General features: G+C 40.2%; 1 protein-coding gene across 3 annotated transcripts in view; it reads left to right on the forward strand.

Annotated features, from left to right (window-relative positions):
* Window positions 1-5,047: 5,047 nt before the first annotated feature.
* Window positions 5,048-27,300, forward strand: part of PPP1R12A (protein phosphatase 1 regulatory subunit 12A) — a 121,897-nt gene continuing 99,644 nt past the window's right edge. Inside the window, exon 1 of one of the 3 annotated variants that reach the window (XM_056338939.1) lies at window positions 5,048-5,417. In XM_056338939.1, coding sequence (XP_056194914.1) covers window positions 5,181-5,417 — 237 coding nt within the window. In that variant the 5' untranslated portion in view covers window positions 5,048-5,180. The remainder of the gene's footprint in view (window positions 5,418-27,300) is intronic. The other 2 variants (XM_056338940.1, XM_056338941.1) reach the window with 2 other exon arrangements.

Consider the following 27,300-nt stretch of genomic DNA (forward strand, 5'->3'; position numbering starts at 1 on the left):
TTTCTAAAGGACATGGTGCTACTTCTTACTAGCCAAGACAACTATTTTTAACTTAACCCATGCACTGTTGCAATCGTCAGTAGACCGAATGCTGGTTTAACAGATGGGTTATGTGACAGCATCTCTATGTGCATCAAGTTTAAATGTTAGCTTGCATTGCCATCCAAGAATATGGAGACAGCAATCTGTATAAAGCTCATGAAAGATGCTGGGAGAATGCACCATTGCAAATCTGATTCAGAACTGCATAGTTCATAAATATGTGCCCTGGTTGCTATGGTAGTTTTGGGTTTGATTTTGGTGACTCAGGATTATGCAGCGTCAAAAAGTAACCCACCTTGAAATGCAAGGTTTCTGTGTAAGAATCTTACCCAAAACTGACAAAATCAAAGAGCAAGAAGTCTGCTTCTTACATAAATTACTTTAAAAGTTTGATAGCACTGTGCATACTCTTCTTACATCTTCTTTCTGGATAAGGAATGTACCAGAATTCTCACTGTTACTTGTGTGGGTTTGTCATACAATCAGAGTAGAGAATACACCAGATTTAAAAATAGAAAGGACTATGATTATCAAACAAAATTGAAAGAAATGCTTTATTCTTATAAGTATCTCTGTCATGGCCTTTTCATATTGAAAAAAGCTGTTATATCCCATCTCTCCTTTTAGAAACCATGGTTCTTTATAAAAATCTGGAAGATTTATCAGAAAGTTTGTGTCAATATATACAGTATTTGTCACTATCTCTTCAAATTATCCATTTTTCTCAGAGCTGTAGTTGATGAAATTAACTGTGATATATTAGTTTTCTTCACTGGGAAGAGAAAAACATTACAATAAAATTTTTAGAAGCCACACTGTGTCTGTTGCTGTTCAAGATGAAAGACAAGACAATTATCCTTAGGAGGTCAGAACAAAAATTCTACATCCCAGACGCTGCCTATTTTGGGTAGTGCAAAAGCTTCATCTGTGTACTTCTGTGGTCCAGAAGCCTGCATGAATAGCTTTGAACGATGGTTGTAATACTTTTAAGAAAAAATGGAAAAACAGAAAGCACGCTGATAACCATCTCATTGCTAAATCATTTTATTGATCGCTTGAAGCTTGCCATTAAATTAACTGAATATATATACGCATAGATGCTATCTCTGCAAATCTTTATATGGTAATTTTTAGAGAAAAGCAGTTCTAGCGCTAGTATTTGTATGTGGAAAATTAAATATTTAATCACTTTTAGTGCTGTGTATACACATGCAAACAAAGAATTTTACAGCACACCTAGTGTGTTGGGTAGTCTGGTAGAAATACATCAAAACAACCTGATAAAACTGGGTTTACTTACTGTGTCCTTAAGTTGCATACATCAGGTACCTAAAATGATGTGTCTCTTGTTAGCATACTATTATTATTGTAAATACACATGCACACTTATGCAGTTATCTAATTCGATCTTGTGATATTCTCTTCCAGTAATGACTGGTTTAGGATGAATTTTATACCCACTTTCAACATGGTCTTCAAAGACTGCCTCAGTATACAGGGTTTAGTCTAACCCTCTGCACACATGAATTTCACCCTCCATGCTTAGGTAGATTATTGGAGAACATCAGATTTCTGCAGCAAATATAATTGGTAATTGTATACGTTCATCTCAATTAGTACTGAATTAGAAGCTGTAGATGGTCCCATCTCCTTTCAGCTACACTGATCTTACAATGAAACTGAATTACATGCCACTGGTAAGATGGGGTTAAAAAATATGGCCCAGTATGACTTCACTATTGAAGTTAAAGACTTTTATGTGAGATATGAGACAGGAAAATTCTGTATAATACAGAAAATTAAAAAAAATTGTAAGTTACTTTTATCATTATTCCCTTTTTGTTCAGAATTTTGTTGAATACAGAAAATGTGAACAATCACAGAGATTAACCAGTTTACATGAATGATAGCTCTGCTTTTGGTTAAGGAAGACCATATGCTTTGCTAATCACATTCAAGGACCACATATAATTTACTGCAGAGCACACAGCTATCTGGGAAAGGCATATATATTCCGTATATATGGAATATCTAAATTTCAGCTGGCTGCACAAACGAATTATACGTTGGCTGTGAAGTCTGTAAAAAGCATAACTTACGTCCCACTGCCCTTTTGCAACACCTGCACTGTTCTGCAGCACAGTTGGAGAAGTCACAGTGCAAACCGTTGCTATTCACAATAGCTCTCCCTCCAACACTGATGGAGTAGCAGTATTAAACACCAGCCAGGCAGGCTGGCAGCAGTCTTGTGGCTTTTTTTTTTTTTTTTTTAAAATTCTTTGGAAACGGAAGTGCTGAGGTACTGACAGACTGACTCCTGTTCTTACCTCTGTCAAGAGTGGTTCCAAAGAATGTTTATCGATATGGTGATAGGTGCTTTATATATATATATGTGTGTGTGTGTGTGTGTGTATATAAACATATATAACTCAAACATAATGTAACTCCCAAATGAGGTGCAACCTCCAAAAATGAAAAAGTCAAGGAAAAATAGAAGTCAGGAATGTGGAACATACAAATAGCTGCAGTGTAAGGAAAGATGTTTGCTGAAGTTCTCAGAAAAGCTGGAGCTGAATCAGTGAAAAATGCCCTGGAGAAAGGAACAAAAGGAAAATATTAGATCTGGTCTTTAAAACCAGACTGTATGACATTTAAGAACAGGAAGGGGCATCCTTTCTGAGCTGTAGAACCTCTGCATTTTGCTAACAAGCCAAGGAGAGTCAGCTGCAGAAGTTGAAGGAGGATCTATGACCAGAAAGAAAAAGCTGAGCTGGAGGAATGAGGTCAAGGAGAAGGGACTGGAGCTCTGATGGAAACCTAAAAAACATGCTCCACAACAATGAGACTCCCAAGAGAGTGCATTTTGAGTAAGTGCCTATCAATTTGCCTAGAATTACTTTGCTGCTAATAAAGGAATTGATTTAAATACTGTTTGCTGAAATCGGTGTATTACATTCTTCAGCTGTGTGGTTTCTTTCAAGAATCAAATTTACAGTCAGCTAACTAGGGGAGAGAAGGAGAGAAGCAGCATGTTGGGCAGGGTACATGTGAAATACCAGAGACATCTGAGGAAGGAGGACTCAGCTTTTATCTTCTGTTACCTTAGGAAATGGCAGTCCGTTGAGTCTGTCCCCAGTGAACTTTGCCCACGAGGACAAGGCCACAGCAGGCAGCTGAAGCCTGCACAAATGCCCTCCTTAGATGTGAGTCAGCCGGTGAAGCCAAGCTCCTGGCTGGTAACTGTCCATACTGGGCTGATGGTACCAGCGCTATGCCAAAGCACAGCTCAGTCGTGTGAGTAATAAACACTGCAAAGACTGTTTCTGAAGTGCATTACGCAGAGTCAGCCATATTTTCAAACCAGGAGCCTAAACTGTACTTCTGGGTAGTCACACAGGCTGTCAATGGGAAGGTATAAATTAGGTGCCAGGTAATTGTTCATCCACGTACTTGGCCTGCAAATCTTTCTCTGGCCAATCTTCCATCTTGAGTACAAGATGTCATCTTTTATTCATAATCACATTGCCTGCAAATTGTCAGTGCATTGTATATCATGCATTGCTGTATTAGTAAATCTGATGGATACTACGCAAATACCTCAGGATGAAAATCTGTACTGAAAGACATAAGAACAAGGCATTGCTGCTGGTACCTAACAACTACTCCTTCTTGCAAAATGCTGGTGACATTTTTATCAATAAAAATGGAAATATGAAGCCTGAGTAGGCTGCCCACTGTAAGAAGAAGACATTATCATTAGAAAAGAACAAACCATGCAAAATTTCAAGTGCGTGAGGTTTGATGGCCCTCTCATACTATACTTTGTTTCCTATAATTAGTTGCAAATAAAACTTTTTCCAGTAAGTTTAAAACCACATTTTATCCCCAGAGATGATTCAACTTAAAACAAAATACTTATTTTGTATTTTCTGCTAGGAAACAGCTTGTTTCCTAGAAGTTGCAACTCTGAACAAATACATTTTAGTCTTTGTATCTTCAAATGCTGTATGCTTTGTAACTCCTTGTTTTCTCCCAGCAGAAAAGACTGGTGTGCTACTCCAGGTTTCCAGGTAATGGAAGTGAACTTCAAGTAAAATGGACAATGAGCACAGGGATTTGTCCACTGCCATGCCGAAGTGTCAGGACAAATGGGAGATGGTGCTTTTATACAGCAAGCTGCCCTGACGCAGACACGTCTCGCCTCCCAAAACCAAGGATCCTCAGTAAATCACCCTTTTTCCTCCAAGGGGCTGCATTTGCCCCATTTGCCAACGCAGGCAGAAGCGCTGGTGGTGTTGCATGTGGTGTTGCATGGTGGCTGGCAGGGTCAGGCAGCACCTTTGACTCAGTTGCCCCGCAGAGGTGGAGGAGCAGCATCCTTCCAGCCGCTGAAGCCCCTGGGATCGTGGTTTAAGTGCTGAAACCAGGACAGACCTGCATGCCTAAAGCCTGGCTTCGGTTTTCGGGTTTAAGGCCAGCACCAGACACCCCAAGAAACCATACCGCTCCCTCTCCCCACACACTTCGCTTTGGAGAAGTACATCCTTGGTCACCCTCCGGTGACGGCCCTTTCACTAGCAAGGCCCTCACCGCTTTCTACGTGTACCTGTCGGCCTCGCCAGCGCACCCAGGCTGCAGCGGGACAGGCCGATGCCCCGCCCCCCCCCCGAGGCGAGGCCCGGGCAGGCAGCGGGCGCCGTGCGGGGCCGCGCCGTCGGACGCCTCTGGGTCCGGCTCTGCCCCTGCGACCGCAGGGATTTCCGCCCCGGCGGGGCTGGGGAAGCCGGTGACCCTTAGGCTGAACTCTTGAACTCACAGACCCGGGATGAGCTAACCGAGCCGGCCTCGCCCCAGCCACAACACGGGCGGCCCACGGCTGCCGCCGCCCCAGTAGCGCCAGCCCCGCCTCCCCAGCGATCCCCCTCCGCGCCTCCCGCCCCGCCTCCCGGCAATCTCGCGGGGTTATGCTAACGAGGCCGCCGCCGCCCCGCCCCCCAGTTCCCTCCCGCCCTGCGCCCTCCATCTGGGTGGGTGAGAGAGCGAGGGCGAGTGCGGGCCGCGGTGCGCTGTGGGATACTGGCGGTATATAGTCTATCCTCGGTGCGGCGTTAGCTAAGGGGGCCAGGCAGGAGCGGGGTATGAAGATGGCGGACGCCAAGCAGAAGCGGAACGAGCAGCTGAAGCGCTGGATCGGCTCCGAGACCGACCTGGAGCCGCCCGTAGTCAAGCGCAAAAAGACCAAGGTGAAGTTCGACGACGGCGCCGTCTTCCTGGCCGCCTGCTCCAGCGGGGACACCGAGGAGGTGCTGCGGCTGCTGGAGCGGGGCGCCGACATCAACTACGCCAATGTGGACGGGCTCACCGCGCTCCACCAGGTCGGTGCGGAGCCGCTCCCGCCCGCTGGGGGGGCCTGGCCGAGCTCGGCGGCGGGACCGGGGTTTGGGCAGGCAGGGGAGGGGGGGGCGAGGCCGGCCGGCGAGGTGTCCCGCCGGGAGGAGGTGGAGGAGGAAGGGGCCGGAGGCGGCTGCTCTCCCCTCCGCTGGGGGGTGTCGGGGCGGGGAGGGGCCGGGAGCGCGGGGCGGGAGGCGGTGGCGACCGGGGTCAGGCTCCGGGGCGGCCGGCCGGCCGGAGGGGGCCGCAGGGGAGCGGCCCGGGCCGGCTGGGCTGGAGGGGCGGTGGGCTGCGCCCCCTCCCCGCAGGCCGGGCGTCGGAAGGGGGCGGTTGGGCCTCTCCTTCGGCGGGGAGGAGGTGCCGGTGACCCTCTTTCGCTTTCCCCGCTCGCCTCGCTTCCCCTGTCCGCAGCGCCTCCCTCGGGAGGGACGGGGAGAACGGGCCCGCTGTGCTGTCGGGGGGCCGGGGACAGGTGCCCCCCGGCGGAGGGTTGGGGGCCGGCAGCTGAGGGGTGTGGGCTGGCCTCGGCGGCGCGTCCCCCGGCTGCCTCATGCCCGGGATCCCGGTGGCAATTCCCTGCTTCCCCGGTCTCCGCAGCCGCTGAGCCGACTAAACCCCGCTCGTGTGTGCGGGCGGGCGTGTGGAGAGCCGGATCATCTATTTCTCTCCGGTTTCTAAGGGAAACCAGTGTTTTGTTCCTAATATAGAAACGCGTATCAATAACAGGCCGCTGGCTTTCTTTACTGATGGCTTCTGCCGCAGTGTGAAAGATGAACTTTAAGGGGAGCAGGGCTCTTAACATTTTTCTTCCGTGCGTTGGAAAGCAGTAAAAAATACCCGAATCCATATTGCTTTGTTCTGGTGTCGGTATGTGGGAGGGGGGTTGGTGCTGAGGGAGATAACTTTCACTTGGGGCAGGGGGGGAATGGAAGGGAAACTGGCTGTGAAGTTTCCTCAAAATGGATGCTTTGTGCATGTTGAACTTCATAGCAGTCTGATTGGAATCTCAAAACGTTAGCCAAATAAGGAAAGGCTGTGGCAATCCGGAGATAATGCGGGTTTGCCTGAATAGTTTTTGTTTCTGTAGAAGGCCAAAAGCTTTCACACAATATTGGATTCACTGGATACTGAAAAAGCAAAAAATGATCTCTGAAGGCTGGATTCTTATTTGTAACTTCAGAAGTTGTTCAGTACTTAAATATTAGATTTCTTAATTATTAGGAGGTGTAGGTCGATCAAGTAGAAGTCTTCCCAGAATGGGTAGGTGAGGTAAATAGGAATTTGTTGTTATACAGTGCTCTTCTCAGTTTCACCACCTCGTTTTTGTTAAATGTATTTTACCCATCTCGTATCATTTTTTCAAGGATGTGAGACTCTACAAATACCTAAGTTGCCCCATAGCACTGGATAGAATTCCCTTCTGAACGTAAAATAAAAAACTCTACTGCGCTTTGCCCTTCTTCCTGTCTATAAGTTGTCACTTGCTCCCTTGTGAAGGGTATTGGTTTACTTTCAGTTGTGAACTGAACTGGAAGAATTAATGTGTGTTGTGGTTAAGCCTGTCGGCATGTTACTGCAGCATGGTTACCTGACTTCAGGCTAGCCTGTCACTTTATAGTGAGGTTTTATGTATTTATCCTTCTCTAATCAAATTACGATTGCTTTGTGCTTCCAGGGAGCTCTGCGTTAGAAGTCATACCTTAACTGGTTAGATCGTTGGGTCAACAAGTTACTGTACTCCAGTAACTGGTAGGAAGGGATGACGTTTGGCTTAACTCTCTTGTTAGAATAAGAGATGAATGGTATTATCTCTCTTCATGAAGTCCAGATGGTGTTTTCAAAATGTCTTTGATACTATATACAGTGAATATTTGAAGCTCTTGCTCAGTCTTCTCCTCGCCCCCTCCCCTCCTCTAGTGATAACCAAAGAGCCTTCTTTGGTTTTAGGATATTAAAAGCAAAGAAGAAGGAAAAATTGTGAAGTTACAGTCCTCTTAAGGCAGTCCAGTAAATAGTTGCCTGCTGCTATAAAAAAAGGCCTAATACAACCCTGCCCATGACCAACTCTTGAATGGTTTCCCTTCATTATTATCAATAAATCTTATTTATCTCTAATGCCATATAAAAGGTGCAAATCATACATGATGCAGTCTATAACCTGAATTTATTTAATCAGATTTGGCTGTAACGTGGAACAAAGCTCTATCTGTTCCCAAAGGAAACTCTTTATAAAAAATTATCCTTCTTCCTGACAGAGTTTTTACTGACATGTTAATTGTGTCAAAGTCCATGTTGTTATGTTTAAGACCACCATAGTTTGCTGTTGCTTTGTGGTGGTTTAATTTTTTTTAATGCTTTCTGTGGTATCCCATGTGGACTCTACTGCTTCACAGGAATAAATTATTTCAGCAAAAGTGACTACCTTTTTTGGGTTGCGTCTAACTTTTTTGTCGTTATTGAGAACAAATGTGTGCATTCAAAATAGCAATATAATTAAATACACTACTCGGGCCTTGTTTTTCCTGCTAGTTCTAGGAAGAGTTTAAGCTGTGTTTTTTCTTCCACAGCCCATCAGAAATCTTTAAATAAAATTGTTTCTCTCAATGCATATGGGAAAGAAAAAATTACAATTGGCTTGGTAGCTCAGAGGAGGAAGGGGGAGAGTATATACGTAGGTACTTTCTTCATCTCTTGATGCTGCCAGTGAGTGATTTTGATCTATATTTGCATGTGCATGAATGAGTGGACTTGCGTGCATCGTATCTGAGGACATGTCGATTGAATAAAACAGTCTTGCAGAAGAGGAGAAGAAAATTGTTGTTGGATGATGATTATTATTCCCATTATAAATAATGCTGGGTTCAAATGTCATTCCCTTTAAGAACTTGTTGTTGTAGTACAGCACAAAGTACAAAACTGTGTATAGCACTCTTCTGTCTGTGGGAGGTATATGCAGTGTAGGATGTTGTGGCAGGGTAGTGTGTATTCTGCTGCAGTATCCTGCATGATGTATGTAGTTTGTGTGTGGAACAGGCATTTGATTGTAAAATTAAGGTCTGATTTAATTTAGTGGGGGATGAAGCTGATTGCTTTTAAATATTGCCTTCTCAGGCAGTTGTCATGCAGGATGAGATCTAACTTAGAGATAGTGCAGCTTTTCTAATATACCTTAACAATTGAATGTAAGGAGCACTTGAGAGCAAAAAAGTCCAAAAGTGAGCTGTGACCTCCCAAATTAACAGTTTGGGGTGGGGAAGTGGTGTATTCTGAAATGATCTTAACAAAAGACTATATACTGTTTTCAGTAAAACCTGGTCCCTTCTAGGGCAAACTTACTTATTTAGAGTGGGATTCAATTCTGTCATTCTGAAAGCTTAGCACCTATCTTCCTCAGAGTTTGGAGACTCCTCCTCTCTTTCCTTGCCTTCCATTAAAGTGCACTTGGTTCACTAACTGTGATTAGAATTTATTGCTTAAGTGACTGAAAGCAGTTTGTCTAAAATGTGCGTAGAGCTTTGTACAGGAAAGAGGAGCCCACCCTTTCTGGGCAGCACCATGGGAAGGCTGTATGTGCTGGGGAGGGACCATGATGTGACCAGTTTCCTGGAAGGCTGGATTTCCTGTGCACACTGCTCCTCTGGGAGCACAATGTGTGTGCTGTGGAGTACCTGCATGCTCCTGATAAAGGCGGCAGCTGAGATTAGGCTGTGGTTAGGTATGACAATTTATGTAGCCTGCTTTTTGGCTGTCCTTTTTCTTTGAGGCTGCTCAGACTGGGGAGGTGGTAACCTGGTTTTTGGCCTCATTCTCTCTGGGTGAGGAAGGTGGGTGCTGCAGTCTGGTTCTGCTACATGGCATGAAAGGAGCATGTCCTGCTGTCATGATCTTACTTCTTCCTGGGGAGGGTACTGATTTGGAGGTAAATAAGGGAAATTATCTCTACTGTTTGTGCATGGGGGCGGGGATCATTGAGTACTATAGCTGTTGTCATTTGTGAAGGCTGAACAGCAAGAGAAGCTCCTAATCCTTAATGAACGTTTTATGTACCCTTTTTTTTTTTTTTTTTGTCCAGGGCAATTACAGTTTAATTAAGCAAAGTTCCCCAAAGGCTGTCCTCTGTTGCAAATATCTGTTTTTCTGCAAATCTAAATTACTAAATTGAATATGAAGGTGAGACTGTTTTACTGATATTACTTTCATATTAGTTTGCCGGCACAGCAGTATGCAGGGTTAAATAGAAATTCTGATTTGATGCCACTGCTGTAGGACTGCTGCGTTGATCCCTCAGTAGTAATCAAGATGCTGAGAAGCTCTTCACAAGTATGTTTCACTGAACACTTACTCTTTCTAACCGATTATGGACAATTATTGCTGTCTTAGTATTGTCTGTGGGTTCTGTGGGATTTATGTCTTGGATAAGAAGTACCTTCCTTTGCAGGAGTTTCTGCGATGGTTTATGTGAAGAACTCTGTCGGGACTCCTGGTAGCATTAGGTAGGGTTGGCATTAGCTGTCATCCTTGTTGCAACATCCCTTCAGATGGCAAGGAGTGATGAAAAAGGGACATCAAATCTACCAGCACTGGATCCCTTTGCCTTAAACTTGATAGAGGGCATTAAGGTTTCACTGTCGGGATCCTTTTTGACTAATGATAACACAGGTCATGTATTTGAGCTGGGGCCATAGCATGCAGAGCATGTCAAGTCATAAGAGCAAAGAACAGGTTGCCACAGTCTTAAATCTCTAGGGTGTCTGCATCATAGCAGCAGCACGCAGTAACCAAGGGTAAGGAAGGTGTGGAAACAGCTAAAAGCTATCTTAGTAACCTGCTAGCTATGACTTCTGCGCAGCCTCTTTTGGAGACTGAAAATACTGGTGTGTGTGATAAACTTGTTAATTTTTCAAGACTGTCAAGTAAGAGAACTTCCTTTTGTACAGAAAGGCTTATACACAGTTAACAGACTGGATGCCTAAATCTCACTGGAGGGAGAAACAAATGCCTCCAACCTACTGAACCTCCACGGGCTCTTGCTGTAGATGATATACAGCTGAGAATTTTGGAGTCATTTGCTCAGCTTGTATTATGTTATCCTGAGTATGTGTATTTTTTTTTTAATTCTCTATCTGTACAACAAAGCACAGAGAAAATGAGTCGTGCAATAAGCATAATGTTGACTTCACTCAGTGATTAGACTACAGAGGCGTATTTGTTTAAAATCCTCTTTGTAATAGGAGTTGGTTCTTGTGTGGGCCATAGATCTTTCCATAGTTACAGTAGTTAGGTTCAAATTCTACAATAAGTACTTGTTAACTTCCTACTGATCTTGTCATCTAAGATATTTTTTTTTTACCTTCTGAAATGGAGGCAAGTAGAGGAAAAAAGTGATATTTTCATAATATACTTTAAATATAATAGTTGAAATTTAAATGCTGCATTCAAAAGAATTGTGTTCTGCTTGGTGTTTTATAAAAGAAACAATGCTTTCACCTTTTTACATTTATCTCTTAAGCGTCTCTTTTCTTCATGGTCTTTCAAGTTTGAACCTTGGATTTCTATGTTTGATTGCATAGCAGTTTTATTGCTGTAGATATTTCTTGTGCACAGATAGAATTCACATGGGTTATTCTAGCATATAGTAATTATTTTAAGTATTTAAAGCCAAGCTTCCATGTTGGTGTAACTGACCCAAACTTAACCTAGTCATGGAGGAAGAGTTCTGCATTCAATGTAAGGATGAATTCAAGTGGTAGGACTTTAGTCCTACTTCAGTATTTACTGAAGCTAATATTTGGGGACAATTTCTCCTGGTCTGTAGCTATGAATTGCACTGTATCATTAATTTTGCTTTTACAGTAACGCTTTATCTATCGTTTTCAGTGTATTCTTGGCATTCTTAGAACACTTTTTCATGATAAATCATCAAAAGCACCTTGTGAGAGTAGATGAGATGTGCTCTTGTATGTATGAATCAGATGGATGAGAACATGCTTGATTTGAGACCTTTTTGATCTTGGCATTGTGGTAGCATGCACGTTATTTTTTTTTACCAAATTTCTGTTTGTTGGCTAAATCCGGGGCTAGGAGAGAAGCAGTTAGTATAAATCATTAGTAGAGATACAGCTTGGGTTTTCTAACTGAGGATCGGTATTCCACACTTAAGGTTGTATGCTAAATTTTAGTTGGAACAGATGGTTTGACAGGCTCTTGGCCAGTTCTTTACTTGTTTATCCCTTTGCTTGTACTCTCGCTTGCTGTCTCTTTCAAAGTTGTTTCTTGGGCTAGTAAAACATTTATTGCTGGGCTGTCAGTTTTTGAGAGGATTGCAAATTGGTTGCCTTTTTCTGTGTATTTGACTCGTGAGGCTGGGCTGACAGGATGTAGAATTGAGGAACATGCATGTGTTCTAGCAAATACTTAAATTTTATCCAAGAATATATTCATACAGGTTAGACTTAGTCAAACTAATATACTGTAAAAGGGATGTGGTAGTACTTTTGGACAACTGTAGCATAAGTGTACCCTCCTGGGACTCGTGCAACAAAGAAATTGTGATTTAAGCCTTGTTACTGTCAAACTGTAGTATCAATATTGAGTACATGCATGTAGGACATGCAGCGTATGAGGACATTTACCTAAAACATGTTTTATTGGTGCTTAATGACATATTTCTTCATTGGTCTGGACAACTGTAAAAACGCAAACTGGAATGCAGCTGCAAGGCAGTGGAGCTTTTGGTAAACTGGACAGCTTCTGGTGCTGCTGGATGGGTGGAGACATTCCAAGCTCTTGTACTTTCCTATATGCATTCCTGAAATGACAGTCAATGGAAAGCATGGCATAAGAGTGGCAGCATTCCTCAGCTGTTTCCTTTCTAGTAATTTCAAGACTGTAAGGATAGAACAAGAAGGCAGAAGATTATCAGGGTACTTGAGGGTAGGGGGGAAGCATTTCGGGATATTATTTTTTAAATGTTCTGACTAGACCTGGTACCCAGCTTTTCTGTCGCAATTGTTTTTTGAGAATGCTGAATCAGCCACTGTGATTATCCTGGAAACACTGAATCTTTGACTCATTCACAAACCCAAAATTAGAGCAATATGATGAGGCTTTTGAGTAAGACTGTTTCCATTTGTGCCTGAGTGGTGTTAGCACTTTATCCCATTAGCAATCTATTTCTTATACTAATGGCTTCTAAAGATCAGTTAAACAGAGTTGAGTTGGTTTTAAGGAGATGGTGAAACCCCTGAAAAAATCTTGACTGGCAAATGCAGCCTCATTTTAGACCTATTCACAGAAGCAGGTTTGTTTTCAAGGCTGCAAGTAAATAGTTTCTATATTAATGTAACTTCTGAATACTTTCGTTTTACATTTTGTCTATAACTAGCACATAGCAATCTATTTTCATACTAAAATATCTGTAAACTGTGGTTATTGGAAACTGCTCCAGATCTAAAACATTCTGTCAGTGGCCAAGTTTCGCTGATTTATTTTTTTTACTTTTTTTTCAATTAGTATGAAATATAATTTGATTTATTTTTCCATGTTACGAGTGTAGTTAAGGGTCTTGAGTTCAAACTATGAGAGATTGTTTTTGTCATCAGCTAGCCAGCCAGTGGTGGTTACTATGCAAGTTTTAGTTCTGGGTTGATTATTTATTTAGTTTTGCTGTTGCTGTTTTATCATTTTCATAGTGAAGCTAGAAGAGTAACCAAAGTGGCTTCTATATGCGTATTTGAGGTTTCTTGTACATCAGGAGATTACATGCAAGTCTTGGCCTTGTGTTATGGATCTGAAATACATGTATGCCACTTCTCATATGAATTTCATTTTCCTGTTGGTTTTTTTGTTCTTTCACAGAATGACTAATACGAATGTTCGCAGTGTGAAACCTGTTTATCCTATAGGTTTGAAGCAGAACTAAACTTACCTATTTTTCCTAAAATTTCACACTTGAATTGAGGATTTGTTTAACACAAAATAACAGTATCTTCATCTGGTAACAAAGGCGAACACAGCTGACAGGTGTGTACTCTGATGTGTATATGTGTGGTCAATGCTACCTTCTGAAACACTTAACTCAGATGAAGCTTTCTTAACTTGAACACTTAACTTCAAGAAGCTGCATTACTCTTGTCAAATCCAGGATCCTTGTGGGCCCCTTTTGAAACCAAAATACCATCTCAGAGTTCTGGCTCTGAAGCTTTTGGCTTACTTCATGTCCTGAAGTTTGCTTTAGCATTCTTGATTGAAAATCTATGCTTCTGTTACTGAAGTGGAAAATTTGTTATTTTTAAGTTGCAAAGCATGTCATCCCATGTTTTAACAAAAGTCTTGTTGTTCTCAGTGTGTTCATGAACATATGCAATTACACTTGAATGAGTAGGCTTAATTAAGTGAATAATCTTAATGAAATCAATGAGAGTTTTCTGAAAGTCTCCCCCCCCATCCCAGAGATGAACCAATCCATGTTGTCTGCTCGATCAGTCTTAATTTTGACTACCTTCCCTGTATTCTGTAAAATATAGGTAACCCTTCTTATTGTAGTTGCAGCATTAAGTTATTTTTTTTTATCTAGTTACAGAAAGGCAACAACTCTTAAACTTGTTTTACTGTGGAATTGTTTTCAAATCAATCCAGCCTGGTGCTTTATGTGCTGAACTTGCTGCAGACTTAGGCAGAAATGAATTCCCTTAGCTTTTAATCAAAGTGAAAAGGGAATATTGGGGTGAAGCATTGTGCCTGTGGGCCAAGTTTGGACTTCTATTGTTAATTAATAATCTGATTTGTGTCGTCATATAAAACAGTGTTTTTAGAAAGTGTGAAGTTCAGCAAAATTTATTACCACTTATTTTGTTCAGCTACTGCAACTTGCATTATTTTAGGTCCTAATGATAAAGATTTTTTTCAGGAGGACCCCGCACTTTGTCCTACTCAGTGGAAAACAAAAGTTTACTTGTATGAAGAATTTTTGTGTAATGTCAGTTTCTTGGCTTCAGAGTATAGCAGAGCAGAGAGGGTAGGTTGTGCTAACACTGTGGCTATCAGTGTGTTTTTCTCTGTGCATCTCTCTGGATGTGGCTTTCCCTGGTCACTCATTTTCTACTTGCTTTTGCAGGCTGCCTAGTCAAAGGCTTGGCATGTTTGTCTCTCTATAGCTACGCTTTTATGTGTGTAGTAGTGGTATTGAATGCTAATACTTGTATGTCACAGTGCTTATTGGGTACTTGCATGCTTAGGAAGAGAAACAACTTTCCCCATCTTTGTAAAGAAGTAGCTTAACAGATCTAGTGGCTCTTGTGCTTAACACTTCTAATATACTTGTAAAATACTGAAGGCCACTGACAAGTATGTGATTGCCTCTCAAACTTGGTTTTATATGAAATATTTTGTTCATATTTTTACCTGCAATTTGCAGTGTCACATCTTATTCACAGTCTACCTGACTTTGGCCTGATCTGTCAAATGTGACTTCAGAGAAAGCTCATGAAGTTATTGTATAAACAGATTTTACCTATAGCTGTAGGTAAGTATAACAAGTGACTTAAACTACAGTTTCAAAGGAAAACACAGAACAACTTAATGTGGATGCCGGAAGATCCACTGCATGTTTTTTAAAGCGTTCCTTCAGTCGCTGATGTATGTAAGAAGATGTGGGAATGGGGGAGCTCTTTTCCAATTGTTTTCTCAGCAATTGAAGAGAATGCTGTACTCCATAATATAAAAAGTGTTGATTGTAATTACAGCTCTGTGTTTGCAAGCTTAAGTGGTGTTTCGATTTTTTAGAATGCCTTCTCTACTGTTTGTTAAAAGATTTGACTGCTGCAAAGAAATAGTACTAGAAATTGTTGCATTTGCTGCATTTCATTTTTGTATGCAAATAGCTCCAGCTATAAATGTAATGAATTTAAAACTGGTGTGTGTGTGTAAATCTAAATTGTAATAGCTTGAGAAAATAAAACAGTAAGTTGGAGGAGCTGCAGTTGGGATCAGGGAAGAGGCTGTCTTGAGAAACTTCTGCTTTAGCAACATATACCTGTACTGGATGCTACTGTAGATACTAATGTGAAGTGTGGACACACGGGCAACCTCTGGCTGTTTGTATATAGGAATTCTTGTTTAGAAGAGGTATTGCTTGCTTTTTCTGAAAGCAGAATGCGAGTTCCTCTATAGAGAATTGTTCTTGAATTAGATAATCCTAGTGCTGACCTCTGTATGTAGTTGTCTTTCAATTAAAACTAGTAATTCCTAACTAATTCCTTGCTAATGAGCTAGCTTTGCCCTAATGAAGAGCAAAAATAATCTAATTTCATAAGGCTGAGAAAAATAATCTAATTTCATAAGGCTGAGTTTTGAATCTGTGTGCTGTTCTGTTGTTTAAGCAATGGTAAAGACAATGCTGTCTTAAGAGGTTACTATAAAAAAGCTAAATGCACAGTAGGCATTTTTTCCTTTTTCTCCCCACAGAGGAGACTGAGCTTTGTATAGTGGTAACTGTGGCTAGCTGACTAACATTAATTGGGAAAGAATATTTAGGGTCAGATACTCAGTTTATGGGTGTGGTAGGTTACTTTTGTCTCTTTGGTAATAATGGCATGTCAGGTGTAACTCCTCCATTTTCATGGAGGGCAGCATGCAGGAGAAGGTATTTATGTCACTGGGAGGAAAAACCTGTTTCTATTTAGCTGTCCCTTTACCTTTTTTTATTGTGCAGTTGTTTTGTGGCAGTTTGAGATACTGCTTTTTATATTACAAAAAAAATGATTCTTAATTGCTAGAGTCATTCAGTGTATCTAAATTTTTAAACAGTATTCCCCCCCCCCCCCCCCCCAGTCCCTATTGACAGGTCTGAGTATACCATAGATGATGGAAATTCTGTTTGTAGAAACATGCATCATAGGGTTTAAGTGCTAGGTGATTCTGTGGTACTGTCTTAGCATTCCTGAGAAGGACTTTTTGATTTATCTACTTGCTAGTTACAGGTTAGCTAGTATTCAGGTTTAGTTTGTTGGTTTTGGTCTTGTTGAAGGCTAGGGGCTTCCCCAAAGTATTTGAATGTCACGTTGCCTTCAGTAAAACTTTCGTGCTCAAACATGTCATTTCCCTTCTCTTGTCAAGAAAAGCTACGACCCTGAAGAAGCTTTATTAAAGACTAGTACAAATATTTAATATGTTTTTTGAGTGCAGTTGAATATAGTTCTTCAGTAAAACCACTATGGAGTTCTGAGTATTTTCTTAATCAGCATTTTCAGTTCACAATTCATAAAGATTGTGTAAAGTAAAGATGAAACTGAAGTAGCAGCTGCAACGTTCGGTACCTGATTGAGTGGAGGCCTATAACTGATTAGTCACTCACTTTTAAGTAATCGCCTTATTTTGTATCTACCAATGGAGATTCACACATATGAACTCAGTTTGTGCAGTTGGAAGCACACTTCTCAAGAATGCTATAGTAGTTGCAAGTTCCTGATGCAAAGTGCCTTTAACTAGACTTCAGAACCTCCCAGTTTCTGGCTAGGATTGCAGATTTCTTATTGAAATTCCAATAAGCCTACTGTAACCATTTGGTCACTTGAATTTTCTCTTGATTCTAGCATGATTGTCCATCCTGTCATTAAGGCAGGAATGGTACAGTAACCTGAGAAGATGTTCCACGTTAAGTGAAACAGGAGAAAGGAAAAGATTACAACTCAAAATGAGAAGGTCACACTGCATTTGGTGAAGTTTTGTATTTTGATGTAGCAGATGGATTGACTGCATGACATGTTTGTGAGGGGATAGAAGTAATTTAAACCTTCTGGAGCTGTCATCTGTTTTTGCTGCAAGAAAACCTACCCATGTGAGAATCACTGTACCTGTGAACAATAGCCTGTGGCACAAGGAACGTGGAAGTAGGAGAGTTTTTCTGCATGTGTGTGGAGCAGTTCCTGAGGAAGATCAGCTGTTGAGTGTCGACTTCAGTTTGACTTACTAAAACTTTACAAAAGCCAGAAAAGCCTACTAAGACAAGATACTTGATTAATAAGATGGTGGATTTTAAAAGCTGTTGATGCTATTAATTTTTTGGTGTTCTTTCTTAGTGTCCTGTATGTGTATATGCTGGATTAAAACATGAAAACAAGAAAATACTGGCACTGAACAATTGAAGTGATAGTAGTCTTGTGAAAGGTATTTTTCCATTTAAGATTATTTTCAAAATATGGCATATAAATAAAAAGCATCAGTAAAAGTTGAAGGCATGCAAACTATAGGGATTCCAATAAAAGACCAAACGGCACTTCAAAAGTAACTTTCTATTAAAAAGGCTTGTTGGCATCAGCACCATAGATTCTTCAGTGACATAATTTATCATCAGCTACACAGAGATATGACTCAAGTGTTTGCTTGAAGAGCTGATGTGTAATTTCCCCATTTTTGGAAATCTTCCACGGACTCTCTATCTCAGCAGCGGTTTGCTACCTGCACATATAGTACAAGTTCTTAGTCTTTTCAAGACAGAAACTCTTGTGACTGTATTTGGAAAGTTTTGCTGTCTTAATTTCTTTTTTTCTAGGATTTTGAACACTTGTCGCTTCTCTGTAATTATCTAATATTTTCTGTAGTCAAGTTTAATGACTGAAATATGGGAGAACTTTCTTGCTGTTTTTCTCCTGTTCATTTTGCTTTGTCATGTTTCAGTGTTGATAAAGTAGTTGATAACATGCTTTGCATTCTATTAATAATTGGAGGGTGTTTGTGCAGAACTTAAATAACAGCCAAAGTCAACTGACTTGGAATGCTTTATTGCAGCTTTAAACTACAAATATTATGTGGGTACTAAAACCATCTAAACCTTAAGCTAGAGCCTTCAACTTTTAAAATGAAGATGGCTTCAAATCTGGTTTCAGGTGTTTGGCAGTTGAGCTCACATGGTAGGCTGTAAAACTGAGGTGTGTCACTTACCTAGGAATGACATCACTAACATTTTGTATGAATACACTTGTGTACTGTCTGTGATTCATGAGACCTGTGTTACTTGGTGCAGTTGCATAAATTGTTCTTTGGAGAAGTTCTTCGACCTAGACAAAGGTGGGCATAGGGAAAGACAGGGTAGAAAATACTCACTTGAGAGCAGTGATGGAAGTAAGATTTTTTTCAAATCCAGGTAGTCTCCTTGTCCTCCTGTCTCCTTGCTCTACTTGTGTTATAGAAACTGGATCTTGGCAGTCAAATTCTTTTGCTTTGTAACTTTTAATAAGCAGGACTGGTTAGTTATTGGGACCTCTGCAGCTAGAAAAGCAGGCTCTGAAGTCAAGTCTGCATCTGTAGAGAGCTTAACAAGGTGCTGATGCTTATGGAAACCCACTGTGTGCCCTGCTTTTGATTTCTTCCCCCAAGAAAGGTCTGTTGCAGGTTTGTTTCCTTTCCTTCATAGTATTAGCGTCCATTGAGACACAGGATTATTTACATCTGTCCTCCTCTTGATTTCATGAGTATCCCTAAGATGACACCTCATCCCCCCCAAACCCATGATTGCACAATAAATTTATCTCTGGAATGTTTTAGCTCTGCTTAGTGCAAGGAATAGCAGAATGCAAGGAGTTGTTCCTGTAAAGCCACTATGTGAACCAAAGATTTCTGTGAACTCTTTCTTTTGTCAGTCTCAGTGTGTAGACTGGGAAATGCTTCTGGTGCTTCCAGTGAGTCTTGGTTCCCTGAGAACGTTGCTGACTCCATTAGGCTATTTACCTTCTTAATCTCAAATATTTCTGGGTGAAGTCCAGTTCTAGTAATGCTCTCTGGCTTTAGAAGTTGCATATAAGTATCGTTCTTGGGTTCATACTTTAAGATGCAGATAATTTGCCCACTTCAGGCACAACATGGTGTGTGGGTCTTCTGTAGTTTTCTTGAATTCTGAATGTCTTAACTTTCAGTCACTGAAGTATCTGGAACTTTATTTCATCAGTTGGTGGAACCTGACTCTAAGATTACACAATGCTTGGAAGAAAGGAATTGACCATTCCAGCGACTACTGCAAAAGGTTGTCAAGTCTCTTGAAGAAAAGTAATCATACTTCTTACCCCTCCTTCCCTGAAACACTTTAGTCATACAACAATAACACTGTTGCAAATTTAGAGAAGGATGCTGAATGAAGGGAAGTTGCTGCTTACAAGATTATGCTATACCTGAAGGTGCGTAGCAAACTGTTGGTGGCCTGCTGGAATAACTGGGGAAAAGTAATTTGTCTGCCCCATCTGCTTTGTGGGGGTGGAGGGGATGAGAACAGCACTTAATTTGTAAAATTACACCTTCAGATTGGCACAATGTCTAAAATGAAAAATACAATTAGGCAGTAAGTTACTGGCTACATAGTAGTCCATCATGCCAAGAGAATCCTGACTTTAGCCAGCAAGGCATGCGTTCTGGTGGTTGAGCCAGTAGTTCTGGCTACTTTGCAGTCTTGCATATGAATGTGTATTCTGAGGCCTATTTAAACTGAGGCTTTTGACTTGTCATGAGGTTTATCCCTTTGGCTCTGTCAGCGCATGTTCACAAAAGTAAGAGTCAAGGGGAAGTGCTGCATCTCACCGAATGAGAGAGTGCAAAATGTCAGATTGGACTGGCTGTGGTAAAGGCTGTAGGAGTTGCTACATGAATTAAAGCTCACTAGCATAAGTTTTTCAGTTATAAGCAGCTGTGGAGAAGAAAAGTTTATTTTTGCAATAGAAATTATATCCTTTATCAACAAGTGTCAAGAAGTTGCAGGTAAGAGCAAACTCGTAGTGTTTGTAAATGTCTAATTTAAAAAGTATTTGGAGACATCTGACTTTATGATCTGTCTGTTCCACTTTAAAAATTGTAGTTTCTAGCCCAAAGAGTGGTAGTATGTTTTTTAGAATAGGCTGTAGTGATGGTTATGTTGTAAGTGTATATATTTCTTTCCCTTCCCACTTAAAGTGTAAACTACACTTATGGCTTACAATTCTTAACATTGATTGGCTTTTCTTTGCAGCTATTAAGAGGAGATATTTCCATGTCATATAGTTTATTGACTCTTATGGCATTCCTTGAGTTCAGGGTTGAATAGGCTGCTGTGCTCCAGAACAGTCAGATGTATAGCAGTGATGTAATTAATCTGTAATATCTCCATGTTATTATTAGTTTTTCATACTGTTTTTACTAGAGTTTTGGCAGCCTTGATTCATGAACAGTGCAGGTGCTTAGTTGGTTGACAGTACTCTTCAATTGAAATTTTGGCTTTAATCATGTCTGTTTCTTCGCAGTAAACCTTTACAGCATTCTTTTTGAGCTTGGGAATTCAAGTGAATATGTCGGCAAGTAGTGTGGGGTGGGGTTTTTTTGTTTTTTGGTTTTGTTAGAATGTTCAAATTGGCAAGCTTTAACATTGTCCTTTCTAGTTTATTTGCTTTGGGTTTGATTTGTGGCTTCAATATACTTATCACAGACAATGAAAAATTGTGAATCTTCTGTACTGTCATAATTCTTTCCTATATCATGCCAGTAGTTATAACACGCTATACTTACACCAAGTGCCATAAGCCAATAATTCCTTATTTCTGAGTTCTTTTGAAGGACTGTGGGGCAGGAGAAGGATTGATGTTCTGCACTTCCTAATTGGCAAATATATTCTAAGTTTTGCATGCCACTGAATTAGAAGATAGAGAAGAAGTCTTTGAATGCATGGACCCAAAATGCTTACCCACCATTACTGTGATACGGGACTACTGAATTTGTAATTTCATCCAGTGCTTGAGCTAGAAACAGATGTTAAATTCTCTAGTAGTAGCTGAATTTCAGTAGTAAAGTTTAGTGCAACTTTTTATGCCTCTGCTGATGTTCCAGTACACTTGCTTTGACGAATTTAGATTGTATTTTGTGCATATACTGGCACAAGCAGATCCTTCAGCTTGAAACCAACCATGATGTGTAATCAAGGATGGCCAGATTGCTCTGACCTCCTGCAAGCTGGTCTCCTAAAATGGAAATTACTCATTTTGCAGATGGCAATTGGAGCCAGGCAGCTGTGAATTCCAGGAGACAAATACTGAGGCAAATTCATAACTTTATTCCTCGTTCAACAACCGAATGATAGTTGATTCCAGTATTTGCCACCTGCTTTCAATCTGTGATTCAAAGGTCTTTTCCATAAAGTCAGCAAGTATTTGTATGAGGACACTTAACTACTGGAAGTTTTGGGGTTTTTAAATGTTTTTTCTTCCTATCCTCACCTTCTATAGTTTCTGCCCCTAAAACAAGCTCTTGCTATCCCCCCAACTTTTATGTTGTGGCTGCTGTTTCAGGGACTTAATGTTAATTTGCATTTAATCAGCTCTTACAGACTGAATGGCAGGAAACTAGGATAGTTTGACAGCTATGTGTGCATGTTTTCCTGTGCATGCAGCAGTGACTCAGATTAGCTTTGGTCTGAGAGGTTGGTGTGAAACTGCTGAACTAAAAGGGCTATTAAAAGTAGAAGTCGGTACATGCTTTTAAATGATACTTCCATGAATTTGTGCACCACTGTGGCTCAGTGTAAATGTTATTGCCTAGATAAAAGGTGCTGTTCCATCCTTGGTTTAGCTTTGGAAATTAAAAGCTGGGTGAAATTGTATTACTACTATTGCCAGTGTTCTGTGCTGTTCCCAGGGGACTACTTATTTAAACTTGCAAAACTATTGTCTCACTGATGTGGAAATTTTCAGTCTTGTGTGGAAGCTTGCTGTTTATTTCACGCTTTGACAGAGTCTTGCAACTAGCACTACTTCAGGTTTTATTTCGGACAAAAACCTGATTTGTAAGCAAAAGCAGAGCTGGGAATATATGCAGGCAAACTACCAAACAGTTCTGCTGACATTTTCCCAAGGGTCCTACATAAACAGAAAGAAAAATAATACAGCCTCCTTAAACTGCAGCCCTGGTCACCATGTTCAAACGTTGCCTTTAAAGAAAGAAGTCTTTTAGTTGTGCCCTAGGGCTATAAAAAAACTAACACAATTGCATACATATGCAGAAGGGTTAGGAACCTTTCCCAATTGCCAGGTCAGACCAGGAATTCTTTTTGGTGAGAAGTGCTGTTTTGGAGGACCATTAAGAAGTGGAAAGACCAAGTGAACTGTGGTTTGCTTAAAACTATTCTTTAGAAAATGGTTGTCTCCTGGGCCTTGAAGATGAGAAGCTGCTGTTGCATGCGTATTACAACCTTTCTGATTCATCTCTCAAGAAGTAGACACTGTGCATGTGGTACTACTTTTTGTCAGGAGGTGGGCTGTATTAAAAGTGTAAAAAGTACCTTTAGATGGTGGCTGTTGAGTGCCTAGTGGAAGGCTGTGCTACTTCTGCCGTTGAAGTATCTGGAAGATATTTGCTTAACCTTCAGCAGACAGTTTCAGAATGCTGTTTGGTATTAATACTGACCTTGATAGCTTTGGCATGGTCTTTCCTGTTTCAGTCAATCCAAGGAGGAGTTTCTATCTAGTCTAAATGCAAGCTTCACTCGGAGAAGGGGTATGTCTTTGTTCAACCTGTTTCATAAGAACTTATTTCTTCAGCGGGTAGGTAGGCATGTGTTAGAATCTTTCCACCTACTGCAGAGTTAGTCTGGACACAAGTTGTGCTCATCGTATCTGGTCTTAGTTCCTGAAAAGCATAATGTAGGAAGCAGAGAAACTAGTGGAGAGGAGGAATGGCAGCAGCATACCAGACAGAAGAGGTTTGATGTGCAAAGAGAGTAAGAAGTTTTGTGACAACAGTGTTCTTTGTTCCACAAAGCATCAATGTAAAATGCAGTTCTTAACTTTAGCGCTGTATAAGCAACCTATGTATCAAATAAACATTTGCTTATCTTGCATTACCTTTCTAGAGTTTACAGCAATCTATGCCTTAGATTAGCTTCTGACTCTTAAAAAAAAAAGTGACAAATGTGTGAATAGATAAGTAAAAGAAGAGGTGAAGGGCACTGGCTTGATGAGAAATGAGCTTGAATGGAAGTGCTTTTTTTTATTGAAGGTATAGCTTAGATTGTCTGTTTTGAATAATCATTCTTAGAATTGGCTGCAGAAATTTAGATGCCCAGAGTAGTTCTTTAGCGGTATTGTTTGTGGAGTTCAGGACTCTTGGTGATGTTAACTAATGCTTACCTATTTTTTTTTTCTTTATCCTTTTTGGAGATTGTCCTGTTTTGTGCTACAGTCAGGGAGAGTTGTGACCATTGAAGCAGGAACCTTTTCCAGAAGACCCAAATTTGCTTCACAGAAATGGATATAGACTCTTCTGGAGATCCTGCTCTATGTCTAGAGCTAGGTGTTATAGTTAGATAGAGAGTTACGTGCCAACAGCTGCATTCAATAGCTCTTCTCCTGTGATTTACCTGACATACAGGCCCAGCAGAAATTCCTAATGAATAGTGGCTTCACTTGTGCTAGGCTCTGTACAGACCTCTGAAGACATCATTCCCATTCTACAGTGTGTCATAGCGGAAGATCTCTAAAGTTTGGGGAGGAAGAATACAATCATAACAAATGAATACATAAAATTACACTAGCTTGTATTTAATGTCAGTTTCTTTTTGAAGGAAGATAATTTTTTTTTACTTATACTATTCCATGAAAGGCAGATTGTACTTTGCTTGTTATCTGTACCTGCAAACTGAGGGGCACTATAGTAATACTGAGCGCAAAAAAATCATTGTCTGCTGTTCCTATGCTGTTTGGGTTTGGTTTTGTGTTTTTTTCCCTTACCTGATTGATTTAATTATGGAGTAAAACTGAAGAAATTCTGAGTAATTATTCTACTCAAGTACTCTAACATGTATTTTCCTTTGAAAACTGGAATGCTATCACAGGTGAAATTATCTGATCCTGTAAACTGTAAGGTTTTTTTGTAATCCTGTATGTGCATATTTTAATGCAGTAGCTATTAAAGAAACACATGTGCCATCTTGCTGTTCAGAGACTTTATTTGTAATGTGATGAAGCAGAGGCTCTTTCATCAGTCTGTACTTTTAAGTTTTCATTTATAGCCAAGATCCTAAAGTAATATAAGCAAAGATCCTAAAGTAATAAATTAAAACTGCACATTTGATTATCTTCTAGCAGTTGTGATCGTATAAGTTAAGATCCCTAGTGATAAAAAAATCTAAATATTGGGTGCCTGAAATCCATCCAAAAGGTGATAAAACTGTTACTATGTTACTTGATGACAAAGGAATAGGTTAAATTTTGTATTTTTGTTTTTAAGTATTCTACAGGGTTTTTTTAAAGTAGATGGGCTGTAACATTTGCTTCAAGCTCACTTTAATTGTTAATTTCAGCAAATTTTACCTTGTTTTAACCATAGTTCTGAAGCTGTGGTGTTCTGAACATGCTTAGACTGAAAGCATCCAATAAAAACAAAGTAGTTCTGCAGTAATGGAAAAAATGACTCAGTACAAGTTGAGAATAGAAATTAGCTAAAAGGCAAACAGTAATCCTTAAAACAGAAGCTAAGTTTCAGCACTTCATGAACTTGGTTGAAAATCAGTCTATTCTGCTGGTTTTCTAGTTAACACAAGCACTTCAGTCATAGTGTTTGCTTATCATTTTTACTAAAATTTCTGTTTGGTCAAACAAGTGTCACACTTTGGTATTCTAGGGTTGGTCAGTTATTACCTTAGCTAAAGAACCATAAACTTATGCAAGTGCAGTCATCAGAGGTTAAGGTACAGTTTAACTGAGGAAGCTCATGTGTACCCTTTAGAATGTCACGTGAAAAATAAGGATGGTGCTGGCTTGCTCATCTTCTGCAGGTTGTGCCAATAAGTGCATACTTCTTTAGAGTAAAGAGGAGGTTGCTGGTGACATGATGGCCATCAGCTGTTTAGCTTCTCCAGTTCTGTGTCTACATGCCAGAATTCTGAGATGTAGATCAAATAAATCTCAAATGAGAGAAGTCATTTCCTTATGAGCTAAGCCAAATCATATATTGCTGTTCTGCATTTAACCTTCATTTAGACCTCCTATCTTCAGTTCAAGACCTTAAGTACAGGCTAATTTTAAATATTAGGCATTAATAGGGAAGATTGCTGTAATTAGGGACTCATTACTTCATAGTTATGAGCGAGGCTAGTTTATAGATGCCTCATATAAAGAATGGTATTAATCAAATTAACAATGAGCTGCTGCTTTTCTTGGATTCCTGTCTAATTCAAGATGTTCTAACTGTACCTTTGCTCAAACTGGAACTAATAACTAGAAAATTATGCGTAAGGCTACCTAGTCTCATTCTGCAGTATTAGACTCTGCATTGCTAGACACGTAGCAGGTACCTACCAAAACAGTACCTGGAACTTGTGTTGTAATACATGTTGCAATTGGGTAGACGTTTATTTTATAGATACTTCCTCTGTTACTTCAGTGCTTCTAAACATGCTTATAACATGGGAGGAAATAACTCCTGTTTTTAAGACATCCAAATGAGCTCCAAATCACAGAAAACTGGCTTTGTCATGTGGTTTCCCAAGAGGAAGTAAGAATTAAATGCTGCTTACTCTTGAACTTCTGAATTACTTTTTTTTTTTCTGCTTGATAATTCTTAGTTTTACACTCCTTTTCCCTTCCTACATCCAATCTCTGATGTTGATTCCTGCATGAATGGTGCCTTTTACATAGGTGGCTTAAGGCACAAGCATGCATGGACTTCTTCCTTAGCATTAGCTTTCCAAATCAGAACAGGGAAGCTCTGAAGCAAGAGCTTTGGGTTACCTTTGAGGGCACTGGCCGTGCTTGAGTCCATCAACATTTTGTACTCTCATTGTTAATCTCTACAGTCACCTGAACGCAGCAATTTAAAACACCAGGGACATAAATACAACTCATCCTTATTTGTTGTCCTATTTTTTATAAAATTAATGCAAGTTACACTTTATAACTTCTTAACCAATCATTGTTCTAAGAACAGTATTAATCGATGTCAGACACCTTCATCTAAAAACCTCAATTATCAATGCTTGTCTAAGAAACAGTAATGAGTTTATTTACAAGTCTTTGTAGGGTTCTGCTGTGGACAGTATTGAGCACAGACTCAAGAACTAGATGTTGCTTCTACAACTGGAAACAAACTCCTGTAAATGCCACAGCTTTAGTAGAATTATCCATAAGGCATCTCCAGCTGGGGCCAAACTCCACAGCCCTTTATTTGTTATACTTGGATCATCCTTTTTCAATGCTCACATTTAAAATCATGTATTTTGGATTCTCTAAAACTATAGCTGTAACTTTAATGCAGCTTTCTAGTTTGTAAAGGCATTGTTATCCCTACCTCTAGAACAACAAACAACTCAGATAAGACACAGTTTGCATCTAACTCAATAAATTCTATAGCAAAAGGAACCATCTATGGTAATACATAAACCTGTTTTACTGCAAACAATATCAAAGTACTTTTTCTTTCCTGGTCTTCTGTATAATTATATATTTTGCTTTTGGAATACTGTGGTTGAATGCAAACCTCCAGAGCAGCAAGGTGATGCAAGTGTCTTCAGTCTCACCGCTGTTTTTTCTTCATCTTCATGTGGGAGAACTTTGAGTTTGATGCAACTCAGATATTTCTTCTACTTGGGTAATAACCTTATCCATTCATAAGTGTGCTAGTGTCCCTGAGGTCTTGTTGCTTTTCATTAGGGCTAAGAGACTTGTTTCTCATCATAAAACAAAGCCTCTCCTTCTGAAATTCAACATCTGCATTGATTTTAATGCAAAGATGTACACATGCTAGTCTATTGATTAATATATAAACAGTATGGTGTTGTATGAAGATACAAAGAACAGCTGCAGAGTTACTGCAAGTTTCTTGGCCAGAAAGTGGCTGAGCTGGATTTGGATTCAATTAGTCTGG

This window comes from Falco biarmicus, chromosome 5 (genome assembly GCF_023638135.1).
Source record: "Falco biarmicus isolate bFalBia1 chromosome 5, bFalBia1.pri, whole genome shotgun sequence".
NCBI classification, from domain to species: domain Eukaryota; kingdom Metazoa; phylum Chordata; class Aves; order Falconiformes; family Falconidae; genus Falco; species Falco biarmicus.